At 40.5% G+C, this 13,586-nt stretch overlaps 1 protein-coding gene across 4 annotated transcripts in view; it reads right to left on the bottom strand.

Moving 5' to 3' along the window:
• The window catches only part of klhdc4 (kelch domain containing 4), a 113,927-nt gene that overhangs the window by 39,443 nt on the left and 60,898 nt on the right, over positions 1-13,586 (bottom strand). For all 4 annotated transcript variants that reach the window (XR_010020305.1, XR_010020306.1, XM_063067006.1 and 1 more), the window contains exons 6-7: positions 5,754-5,846; positions 1,789-1,948 (exon numbers count right to left, since the gene is read on the bottom strand). Coding sequence is in view for 2 of the 4 variants with exons in the window: in XM_063067006.1 (XP_062923076.1) it covers positions 1,789-1,948; positions 5,754-5,846 (253 nt within the window). In the remaining 2 variants the exon portion in view is untranslated. The remainder of the gene's footprint in view (positions 1-1,788; positions 1,949-5,753; positions 5,847-13,586) is intronic.

Below are 13,586 nucleotides of genomic sequence, written 5' to 3' on the forward strand. Positions count from 1 at the left end.
CTTCCTTCTTGAAGAGTGGAATGATATTTGCAATTTTCTAGTCTACTGGAACCATTCCAGAATCTAGTGATTTTTGAAGTATCATTACTAATGCCTCCACAATCTCTTCAGCCACCTCTTTCAGAACTCTGGGGTGTACACCATCTGGTTCAGGTGACTTATCTACCTTCAGACCTTTGAGATTACCAAGAACCTTTGCTCTATTTATGGTAACTTAACACATTGTCATTTAATGTGTATATTTATAAGTTATTTGCACCTTGACAGGGTAAAAAGAAAGCGGTATAGAAATCATATAGTGTCGCCGGCTTCATAAATAGAACTGTATAGAAGCAAAATTTATGTTGAACCTTCAGAAAACACTATGACATCACCAAATTTCAAGAAGTATGCAGAGCAGAGAGAGCGGAAGAGATTTACCTGATTTCTGGGATGGGAGGGTAAAGGCAAAATATATGAAAAACAGCTGTTCAAAATAGATGAGCTTAGAACAAATTGAGAAAAAAGTATCCCACTTAGCCTGAACCAGAGGCCAATAGATTTAAAAATTGATATGTAACAAGATTTTGCCTCTAAAATCAGTACCTGACCTGTTGACCTTAACTACATTTTTTTGATTCTATTACACATTTGAAGTCTTTTTTTCCTGCTTTTTGACATATGATTTATGGTCATTAGCAAATTAACCAAAGGTGACATGAGAAAAAGCTTTATGAAGCGGGTATTAGCTTCTGAAGTACTGCTTGACTAGGAGGCAGATTTAAGTCAAATGGCAGGGCTACAAGGCAAAAGCTGGGAAATGTCACTAACAGCATTTCTGTTGTGGAGAGCAGAATGAACTTAAGATGCTTTCGTATGAGCTGTTGTCGTTCTATATTTCAGTCCTTTTACTGACAATTGGAAGGATATTAATAGGTTTACAATACATTTTTCTCACCTCTTATACTGTCAAAAGGATTCCAGAATGACTTGACTTCGGGATGAGCTACTTTGAATTTTAGTATCACATTAATCTTATCTAATTCCTATACCCACCCAATCAAAGACTTTCCTTTTGTCCACTTATCACTCCCCAACTTGTTTATTAATATCAATATTTTACTCCCTCAATTCTGATGAAGGATCTTTTATCCTAATTGTTAACTGTTTCTCTTTGCACAAATATTTCCTTATCTGCTGAAAAATTTTCAATATTTGTTTTGCTTTCAAATTTGCAGCATTTACCATCTTTTTACACTTTCCTTTTTATCTTCTTCATCATTTCTGTACAAGGCAAGAAAGAATGAGGCCAACTGTATATATCCTAACATTTTCCCATTTCTAATTTGCTGTGAGTTGATGTTTTAACCAAACTGTGAGTCCAACAGGAGTGCTAGACAAATATTACCATTACTCAGGTGTCATCTGTCAAATTACACATGTCTAGTAACAAAAATGCATAAATTCTAACTAGGAAATACCTATTATTCCACAGTATCCATCAATTCCCATCTTAATGCTATATTCACAATCCTCAACACTTACAAGACTTTCTTTACCCAATGATATCAGTAATTTCTCAAAGCACTTATCAAATCACTCTAAATATTGTGAAAATATTGAAAATGTGGCAACTTTAAAATTTGTTAAATTTAAGAAGGCAAGAATCCCAACATAAGTAGCATTAATATCCTAAGAACAATAAATTCCATCTGCAATAAGTTTGGCAATCAGTTGTGTTGACATCCTTTGTACTATTTTCATGTGAAATTGAACAAAAGGATGAGACTCGAAAGGGAATTAAGTTACCTGCTTTGAATAACCTCCATAAATGACTACATTGCCATCAGGTGTGGAAGCTATTGAACAGCCTGAACGAGGGCAGGGACCAGTTCCAGATGGCAACAGCTTTGTCCATGTAAATGAATCCAGGTTAAAGGAGTAGACATCATTATAGTAAATAAAATCCCTAAAACAAACAAAAAAGGTTGTTATAGTGTTTCTGCCTAAATAAGAGCAGCTTTCTGAATGGACGACAAACCCATGAACACAACCAAACACATACATACACACATCATACACAGTTCTTAAGGTAATTTATAGTTTTTATTATGTTTTGCAATGTACTGCTGCCACAAAATATCAAATTTCATGACGTATGCCAGTTATATTAAACCTGATTCTGAAACAGTGAGCAGATAATCATTTTATTGTAAGTATTATATCACACTGGTTATTTAAATTGCAGTAAAATGAAGTGTGAATTCTACCTTTAATAGACAAAGCTTTATAAATGATTTGACAATAACAATGTGATTGAAAACAACCAATGGCGATGTCAATAGAAAAAAATATTTTGAAAATACTTTCATAAGTTATAAATGAAACTGTTCAATGAATCAACAGTAGCACAGTCTGATGAACTTTAACTCAAATTATATTCCAATTGCTATATACTGTAAACCATTAAATTTAATTCAAATGAAAGTAGAATTCTGCCATACTTCTGTGATACAGAAACTGTTTCATAACTTTAGTAATTTCACACTTGCTAATGACTATGATGACCTATGTTAATACCAGTGTAGAATGTTGAGCAATTTGATTCATGCTGTACAATATTAATAACCCCCACACCTCTCAATTATCTAGATATAATAAGAATATGCACAAATTTTCCAACTTTCTCTATGTGATATTATGCTTCACCTCCAACAAGCTTCCTACTGGAGGGGAACTAAACTTCAAATGGGAAACATTGAACCCATATTGCCTCAACATGATATAGAAGTAGGCGGTGGTGTATCTGGTTTAGAAGGTGGATCTTGATCTGCAGGTTATGTGGGCTGAGGATCCAATTCAATCCAGATAAATGTGAGATATTGCATTTTAGGAGAAGAACTTACACAGTGAATGGTCGGGACTTGGGCAGTGCTATGGAACAGAGGGACCTGGGAATACAAGTGGCTAGTTCACTGAGAGCAGCATCACAGGTGGCAAAGGCATTTGGCATGTTGGCTTTCATCAGTCTGGACACTGAGTATAGGAGTTGAGAAGTTTAGTTGCAGTTATACAAGATGTTGGTGATGTGGCACATGGGAGTACTGAGCACACATTTAGTTGCCCTGTTATAGGAAAGATGCTATTGAACTAGAAGAAGTGCAGGAAAGATGTACCAGGATGTTGCCTGGACTTAGGGGCCTGAGTTACAAGGAGAAGCTGCTTTGACTGGGACTTTATTCCCTGGCACATAGAAGATTGAGGAGTGACTTGATAGAGGCATACAAGATCACTGAGGATGTAGACAAGATGAAAGCAATCTTTTTACCTCCGGAGGGGTTGCTAAAAACAAGAGTGCATGGGTTTAATGATCAGAGGCAAGAGATATAAAGGGGTTAGAATAGACGAGCGCTTTTTTTTTTACAAAAGATTGTATGTATTTGGAATGAACTGCCAGAAAAAATGGCTGAGGGTGGGCACATTAGCAATATTTAAAAGCCATCTAGATAAGTAGATAGATAAGAGAAGTTGGGAGGGCTATGGACCTGGCTGGGTAACACCATTGGCATGGATGATTTGGATTGAAGAGCTGGTTTCCATGCTGTATAATTCTTTGACTCTACAATAAAGTACTCCAGAAACTAGGCCACTCTAACTGCAGTCATCAAGCTACGGAAGGCAGCCACAGTTTGTGTATGTGCACATTTAAATGCAGAGCCCCGCCATCTTCAGGCTGCTTAATGATGTGTTTTTCTTTTGACTCATAGGAATGCCATTACTGCTCAAAATGAAGGTGCATTTAGATGGCACCAAGAGCCTTGAATCTCTGTCAGGAACATGGAGAAGCAGAGCAAAAATGGCAGAGGGAGCACATCACTTCCCTCCACAAACAAGAGAAAATCTGCAGATGCTGTTAATTCAAGCAACACACACAAAATGCTGGAGGAACTCAGCAGGCCAGCCAGCATCTATGGAAAACAGTCCATGTTGCGGGCCAAGACTCTTCAGCAGGACTGGAGAAAATAGATGAGAAATCAGAGTAAGAAGGTGGGGGGAGAGGAGGAAGAAGTGTAAGGTAGTAGGTGATAGGTGAAACTGGGAGGGGGGAGGGGTGAGGTAAAGAGCTGGGAAGTCGATTGATGAAAGAGATAAAGGGCTGGAGAAGAGGGGAACCTGCTAGGAGAGGAGAGAAGGCCAGGGAAGAAAGGGAAGGGGAGGAGCTCCAGAGGGAGGTGATGGGTAGTATGGAGTTAAGGTAAGAAAGGGAAATGGGAATGGAGAATGGTGAAGGATTGGCGGGGGGGGGGCGGGGGGCATTACCAGAAGTTCGAGAAATCGATGTTCTTGCCATCAGTTTGGGACCTATGAAGGCAGAAAATAAGGTGTTGCTCCTGCAACCTGAGTGCGACCTCATCACGACAGTAGAGGGTGCCATGGACTGATATGTCAGAATGGGAATGGAAAGTAGAATTAAAATGGGTGACCACTGGGAGATGTCGCTTTTTCTGGTGGGTGGAGCAGAGGTGCACATTCCAGAAATAAGGAAGATATCCTCTTTCTTCAAAGAAAGGAGCTTCCCTTCCACCACCATCAACACTGCCCTCAACCACATCTTTTCCATTTCGTGCACATCTGCCCTCACTCCATCCTCCCGCCATTCCACCAGGGATAGGGCTCTTCTTGTCCTCACCTACCACTCACCAGCCTCTGCATCCAGCACATAATTCTCTGTCACTTCTGCCTTCTCCAGCAGGATCCCCCCCACCAAGCACAACTTTCCCTCTCACCCATTTTCTGCTTTCTGCAGGGATCACTCCCTATGTGACTCCCTCCCCACTGATCTCCCTCCTGGCACTTATCCTTGCAAGCAGAACAAGTGCTACACCTGCCCCTACACCTCCCCCCTCACTACTATTTAGGGCCCTAAACAGTCCTTCCAGGTGAGGCGACACTTCACCTGTGAGTCTGCTGGGGTCATCTACTGTATCCAGTGCTCCGAGTGTGGTCTCCTGTGGGTTGGCGAGATCAGATGTAGATTGGGAGACCGCTTCGCCGAGCATCTACACTCCATCTGCCAGAAAAAAGCGGGATCTCCCATCTTTAATTCTACTTCCCATCCCGTTCCGTAATGTCAGTCCATGGGTTCCTCTACTGCTCTGATGAGGCCATACACAGGTTGGAGGAACACCACCTTATATTCTGACTGGGTAGCCCCCAACCTGATGGCATGAACATCGATTTTTTTAACTTCTTGTAATGGACCCCCCCACCACCTTCACCATTCCCTTCTCTCACCTCATCTCTTTACCTGCCCACCACCCTCTCTCTTGTGCTTCTCCCCCCTCCATGGCCCTTGGTTGTCTCCCATCAGATTCCCCCTTCTCCAGCCCTTTAACTCTTTCATCAATTGACCTCCCAGCTCTTTAATTCACCCCCCCCCCCGGTCTCACCTATTACTTACACCTTGTATTTCTTCCTTCCCCCCTCCCACCTTCTTACCCTAACTTCTTTTTTCTCCAGTCCTGATGAAGGATCTTGGCCCGCAACGTCGTCTTTTAGTCTTTTCTATAGAGACTACCTGGCCTGCTGAGTTCCCCTAGCATTTTGTGTGTGTTACATCACTTCCCCTCTGGCTTTTACTTCACACGTGTGGTACAGAATTAAGATTATGAAACTGATCACAAAAAAATCCCTGATAATTCAGAAACTATGAAAAACCTTGATGAATTCTTCAGTTTAATTCTGAAAGGGTGAGTATTGAAGGTCTTACTTACCTTGCACTTTCATGGAATCCACCAAATACTAAGATCTGTCTCTTACAAACGGCCATCCGATGTCCACTTCTACCTGATGGTCCACCCGTCACTCTTTTAATAACCAGAAATGTGAAAAATCAACTGAACAATCAGAAAACATTGTAAAAGCAACAGATCCTTAACAGATCTAATAGGAAGTCATACAACACACAAACAGGCCCTTCAGCCAACAATGTTTCTGCTGACCAACATGCCAATTTAATAATAACTTCACTTGCCTGTATGAATTCCATATCACTTTATGCCTTACTCATTCAAGAACCTCTCCAAAAGCCTCTTAAAGTTACTGTTTCTGCCTCTTCCAGCATTTGTGGTAGCTCACAAATGACGGAGGATCTCAGCAGGTTATGCAGCAACCATGGAGGGAAATGAATAACTGACATTTCAAGTCGAGACTCTCCACCAGAACTGGAAAGGAAGTGGACAGAAGCTGGAATAAATTTGTAGGGGGAGGAGAAGGAGCACAAGCAGACAGGTAGTAGGTGAGTCCAGGTGAGAGGTGAAAGTTGGTAGTTTGGGGAGGTGGGGAATTTAAGGAAATTATGTGAGAGGCTCGGAGGTGATATGTGGAAGAGGCAAAGGGCTGAAGAAGGAATCTACAGGGAGAGGACAGCCAATCATGGAATAAAGGGAAGGAGGTGGAGAACCAGCAGGTGGTGACGGACAGGTCTTGAGGCTAGGGGAGTGTAAGAAGAGGGCGTGAGGCAGGCCCAGGGAGTGAAGGAAAACAAAATGGGGGGGGGGGTGAACAAAGGAAAAACAGAGGATGGTGGTAACTGGGAGTTACAGCAATTGATGTTCATGCTGTTAGATTGGAGATTACCAAGACAGAATATGAGGTGATGCTCTTCCAACCTGGATCTATCCTCAAGACAGCAGCGGAGGTGGCCATGGACAGATATGTCAGTGTGGGAATGAAAAGTGGAATTTAAGAGGTGACTACTGGGGAAATCCCAGCTGTTGTGGCTGATGGAGCAATCCCCTGGTCTCATCAATGTAGAGGAGGCTGCACTGGGAGCACCAGATGGAATAAATGACACTGACAGATTCGCAAGTGAATTGCTCCTCACCTGCAAGGACTGCTTAGAGCACTGTTCAGTTCAAAATTGCATCTTAAAAGGAGGCTGCAAATATAATTTCAGATTACATTTGCTTAACAGAATAGGAATTATCAGCAGCATCACCATACCAACTCAACTACACAATAATATTACTTTGTATAAGGTGATGCCCACTCTTCAGGCTGTTGTATATATCTTCAGTATAGACGCCGTGTACAATAAAGCTGGCGTATCCTACTAGTGCTTCTACAACACAACTGAAAAGGAAAATTAGCAACAATACCAAAATAAAGTGTTAAACTATTCATAATGTGAGCTAAATAATATGGTTACTATTTAAAGTTGTGAAGAAATCCTCTCAAGTGTAACGTGAAAAAAGTCCCTGCACGATATTCACAAACTTCACTGTGTACGTTTCACTGTGAATCTCCTTCAAAATCATTCATGCAAATTTAGTAAGTGTTTGGCTACAATACTATCTATAACATTGCAATTGCAATGGCTTATTGGAAAAAAAATATTCACCCTAGTGCAAAGAATTCCTTTTGGAAAGTATGATGCCACCAAGGGGGATGATTTCCGCTTCTGGATATTTACAGCATGAATGTGAATGATGTTTCTGTTTACAAAGTTGCTGACAATTTTGCTCTAAATAAGAAATAGCTTGAATCCTTTATACTCGTTAATACATTTAAGAATACTATTACTTATCTGAATGTAAAATATTATAAATTGTGGAAGGCTTGTCTGAACAGTTAGTATTACCAAATCTACACTACTCCAAAATACCAGCTTCTTTGGAATCTAAATCAACTGTTCTGCAGGCATTTGCCGACAAATTCAACTTGGTTTTAAAAAGTGCAATCAAGTTAACCCAGATTAAGGTAGTGGTTGCAATCATTTCTGGTTGAAATAGCATCAGTCAGAACACTGCAGCAGCCATTTTCAGGTGTAAACCACATGACTATGCCAAACATTTTCTTGATGTCAAGTGTGCTTGTAATGACATCACAATTTGCTCAGTGTGTATTTTGACCTTCAGCTATCTATATTGCAACAGAAAGCAGCAGCCTATAACTTTCACAAAAGTTGAAAAAAAGATCAATGACTAGTGAGATCATCAAATAAACACAAATTAAAAAGTCCCTATCTAACTTCAAGGTGTTAGCCACATCACTGATCAGCCTCATTCTGCACACTCATGACAGCTGACAACTCACTGACAAAAATCCTGGAACCCCTTTCCAATAGCAGTACGAATGCTTCTTCACCATAACTAAAGTGCTTCAATGCACTGCTCAAAACTACCATCATGGTGGCCTTGCCAGCATTGGCCAAATTCTACAGAACAACTAAATATAATTAAAACTATTTTTAGTGCAGTTTCTACTAAGAACTGCACAAATCCTATTTTAGTGTATCCTTCACCCTAATGTTATTTTAAGTAGATTTTTGCCCAACTCTGAATATTTTCTTTGCTGATTACCATGTTGGACATCTAGTGCTTTACATAATGCCAGTTCTTTGAATGGTTAAAATGATGCTTCTAAACAATCGTGCCTTCCTTTTCTCACTGAAAATGCAAAATTAAGTTACATATATTTTAATTACAACGATCTATAGATGTACTTGAACAATAAATTTCAGTGATTACAATGCAAATACACATTTCTCAAAACTTCTGTAACATTATGAACCACCTACTTCACTATAGCTCGGCAAGAACAAGACCAGTGAAGAAGAAACCCAAACACTAAAGTAAAATCATAAATATGGCAATAATCTAGGAAAAGTGGAAAAAGCTCTAAGTACTCAGAGTCAGGTAGCATTAGTGGAATTGGAACACAGGAACAGACCCTTTGGCCCACAATACCTGTGCCAAACATGATGGCAAATTAAGCTAAATCTCTTCTGTCTGCACATGACCCATATCCCTCAATTCCTTGTAGCCTTTTAAACGTCACTATTGTACCTGTGTCCACCACTATGCTTAGCTGCCCTTCGGTGTTTAAAAATAAACTTGCTCAATGCATCACCTTTGATTTTCCTCCCTCTTGCTTTAAATTGATTGTCTCTAGTATCTGACATCAGGAAATGGATTATACTAGGGTATGGGGGCAGATAGCTGGGGAAAGTGGAAAGCCCTTGAGAAAGATGGCAAGTTACAAAGGATAGTTATCAGTTGAATTCCAAGTTGAATTTCGGCCTGTGAGTTTGACGTCAGTGGTGGGTAAGTTGATGGAAAGTATTCTTAAAGATGGTATATATAATTATCTGGATAGACAGGGTCTAATTAGGAACAGTCAACATGGATTTGTGCATGGAAAGTCATGTTTGACAAATCTTATTGAATTTTTTGAAGAGGTTACTAGGAAAGTTGACGAGGGTAAAGCGGTGGATGTTGTCTATATGGACTTCAGTAAGACCTTTGACAAGGTTCCACATGGAAGGTTAGTTAGGAAGGTTCAATCGTTAGGTATTAATATTGAAGTAGTAAAATGGATTCAGCAGTGGCTGGATGGGAGATGCCAGAGAGTACTGGTGGATAACTGTTTGTCAGATTGGAGGCTGGTGACTAGTGGTGTGCCTCAGGGATCTGTACTGGGTCCAATGTTGTTTGACATATATATTAATTATCTGGATGATGGGGTAGTAAATTGGATTAGTAAGTATGCAGATGATACCAAGATAGGTGGAGTTGTGGATAATAAAATAGGTTTTCAAAGCTTGCAGAGAGATTTAGGCCAGTTAGAAGAGTGGGCTGAAAGATGGCAGATGGAGTTTAATGCTGATAAATATGAGGTGCTACATTTCGGTAGGACTAATCAAAATAGGACATACATGGTAAATGGTAGGGCATTGAAGAATGCAGTAGAACAGAGGGATCTAGGAATAATGATGCACAAGTTCCCTGAAGGTGAAATCTCATGTGGATAGGGTGGTGAAGAAAGCTTTTCGTATGCTGGCCTTTATAAATCAGAGCATTGAGTATAGGAGTTAGGATGTAATGCTGAAATTGTATAAGGCATTGATAAGGCCAAATTTGGAGTATTGTGTACAGTTCTGGTCACCGAATTATAGGAAGGATGTCAACAAAATTGAGAGAGTACAGAGAAGATTTACTAGAATGTTACCTGGGTTTCATCTCCTAAGTTACAGAGAAAGGTTGAACAAGTTGGGTCTTTAGTCTTTGGAGTGTAGAAGGTTGAGGGGGGACTTGATAGAGGTATTTAAAATTATGAGGGAGAATAGATAGAGTTGATGTGGATAGGCTTTTTCCATTGAGAGCGGGGTAGATTCAAACAAGAGGACATGAGTTGAGAGTGTGACGAAAGAGGGTTACAAAAGTACACATAGATTAAGATGTTAACTGTCCTGTGCTAGCACCAGTGGGATTAACAGTTGATCTGCCACCTGTCTTCAGGAGAGAGAGATAAGTAAGACAATGGAGCAGGATTTGGAAATGTTAATGAAGAGACGAGAGTGTTTAACAGAAGGAGACACCGGTCTGAGTATTGTCAAGACCGGCTCCTTTTGAACCCTGAACTGTTTGAAGTGTGATGGACAGGTGATACCCCAGCAGGGGGATAAAAAGGGGCAGGTTCGCTAAGACACCGACACACGACACCACGAGGTAACGAGACCCTGGAAGCGGTGCGCCCCCACAAGTCGGTGGGAGTTTTGGAGGTCTGGTCGCGGGTCCAGCCATAGACGTACAGGGTGGAAAGATACGGTCGGCGGGAACCTGCTGTGTGTCCGCTCTTGCCTGGGTGCCGGGTTCACAGTCGGTGACCTCAGAAGACATTACAAAGGGCTCGCCCGAAAGCTAACTGCGAGGAATATCGAAGGTCTGTTTGGAATCTGATTTGCATATTCATTCGTTCTCTCTCTCTCTCCAAAGGCACGACGGCAATCACTGCAAACTGAACTAAACTGAACTCTGTCACTTGTGATTGATCATCTTACCCCTAGACTGCGATAGAGCTTGTTTGACCCTATTATCCTAGTTCTGTGTACATGTGTGTTTATTCATTGCTAACCTGTTGCATTTATATCCTTACTATTAGAGTACTGTGTGGCTTATTTCTTTAATAAATTGCTAACCTGTTGCATTTATATCCTTACTATTAGAGTACTGTGTGGCTTATTTCTTTAATAAAACTTTCTTAGTTCCAGTAATCCAGACTCCAACTGAGTAGTCCATTTCTGCTGGTTTGGCAACCCAGTTACGGGGTATGTAACAATAGTTAAAGGGCAAAAGTTTAGGGGTAACATAAAGGGGAACTTCTATACTCAGAGAGTGGTAGCTGTGTGGAATGAGCTTCCAGCAGAAGCGGTTGAGGCTGGTTCAATGTTGTAATTTAAAGTTAAATTGGATAGCTATATGGACAGAAAAGGAATGGAGGGTTATGGGTCGAGTGCAGGTCAGTGGGACTAGGTGAGAGTAAGAGTTCGGCATGGACTAGAAGGGCTGAGATGGCCTGTTTCCGTGCTGTAATTGTTATATGGTTATAAGTGCTGGCAGGTTCCAGACTCTACTGTGGAACGATGAAAGCCTGATGGCTTCAGGAATGACAAGGAGTGCTTTATGGGAAATGATACCATCACATGTGTAACTCATCTGCAAATTGGTCCTTTGAAGCTTGAGTAAATGAGAATCTGAAGTATCCTGTTAAATTCCCCGAGTAGATTAAACCACCCTGAAAATGGTGATATCTAAATTTCACTTGGAAATGAAACAATTTTCCAGTGCGTACTGCTGAAAAAGGAGTTTAAATTTACAGGTCATAATTTTAATTGGCAGAAAAAAGGAGTGTACAATAAAAGGAAATATCTATAATTGATTCAAATAATCAAAACATTGTACAGCAATAGATGGTAAAGCAAAAGGCAAAAGTAAAAGAAACAAAAGATTATTCATGATGCAGTAAACAAGAGAAATTAGTAAACTAAAATATTAAAATAGACTTAAATTTGGAAATCTGCAGTAAGAACCTGAAAACCATATCTGAAATTATTGAGTTAACTGCAGAGTCCATGAGGTTGCTTTGAATTTATTCAAAAGTTGCTTAAACTCAAGGCAAACCATTAAACATAAAATCAAAAACAACAGATTTGCCAAGTTATTTTTTAATATAGTTTCAGAAGATGATAAAGTACAGTTTCACCTTATTTAGTCATTTGCAAAATGCAGCCATTGCTGGAAAGACCAGTATTTACTTCCCATAAATAAATACTAATCCAGATGATATCAAATCATCTCAAACTATGGCATTGAATCAGAAATTTTTTCCACAATTCTGAAAGTCTTAAAAATATACAAGAAATGTTGAAAATACTCATTAGGTTAAGCAACATCTATTTTAGTTTGATGGCCCTTCATAAGAACCAGGAAATTTCTGAAATCAAGTTTATACAATGGGGTACCTGGCAGGGTACTGAAAACATGTTCCAACCAACTGGCTGGAGTATTCAAGGATATCGTCAATCGCTCATTACTGCTGTTGGAGATTCCCATCTGCTTTAAAAGGGCAGCAATCATACTGGCGCCCAAGAAGAGCAGGGTGAGCTATCTCAGAGACTATCGTCTAGAACTCTATCACAGTAGATGTGATGGAGTGCAATAAAAGGTTGGTCATGGCCAGAATTAACTCTGGCATGAGCAAGGACCCGAACCCATTATAACTTGCCTATTGCCACAAAAGGTCTACAGCAGATACAATCTCACTGCTCTCCACTCAACTCTGGAGCACCTGAACAACAGCAAATCATATCAGGCTGCTGCTTATCAATTACACCTCAGCATTCAACATCAACATCCCCTCAGTACGAATCAACAAGCTTAAAAATTTTGGCCTCTTTGCTTCCCTCCGTATTTGGATCCTCAACACCATCATCGAGAGACCACAGCCAGTGCAGATCAGCAATAACATCTCCTCCGTGCAACTATGCAGCCCAAGGATAACAGCTAAGCCCACTACTCTACTTTCACTTCACTCATGATTGTGTCGCTAAGCACAGCTCAAGCAACATTTATAAATTTGCCGTTGACACCACTGTTGTTGGCAGAATCTCAGATGGCAACAAGGCTGGCATAAAGGAGTGAGACAGATTGGCTGGTTGAGTGCACTCAACCTCAGCAAGATCAATTAATTGATTGTGAACTTCAGGAAGTAGAAGTCAAGAGAATATACACCAGTTATCATTGAGGGTTCTGTGGTGGAAAAGATAAGCAGCTTCAAGTCCTTGCCATCAAAATCTCAAAGGATCTATCATAGGATCAATGCATTAATGCAGTCGCAAAGAAAGCTTGCCGATGTACAGTAGAAAGTATTCTGCATGGAGGCTTCAATATGCAGGATTGAAAGAGGCTGCAAAAGTTTGTAGACTTGGCCCTCTCCATCATGGGCACAACCCTCCCCACCACTGAGGACATCTTCAAAGCTCGGTGCCTCAAGGAGGCGTCATCTATCATTAAGGACCCTCACCATCCGGGTCATGCCTTCTTCTCATTACAACCATCAAGGAGGAGATACAGAAGCCTGTTTTAAGGAACAGTTTCTTCCCCTCTACTATTTGATTTCTAAGCAGTCCTTGAACAGAACCTTGCAGTTCCCCACTTTTGCACTTTTTTTGTACTGTACTACTGCCACCAAACAACAAATCTCACAACATATGTCAATGACAGTAATCCTGATTCTATTTTGAGTTGCAGAGAAGAGAGATAGGG

The sequence above is a fragment of the Mobula hypostoma genome, chromosome 14 (genome assembly GCF_963921235.1).
Source record: "Mobula hypostoma chromosome 14, sMobHyp1.1, whole genome shotgun sequence".
Lineage (NCBI taxonomy): Eukaryota > Metazoa > Chordata > Chondrichthyes > Myliobatiformes > Myliobatidae > Mobula > Mobula hypostoma.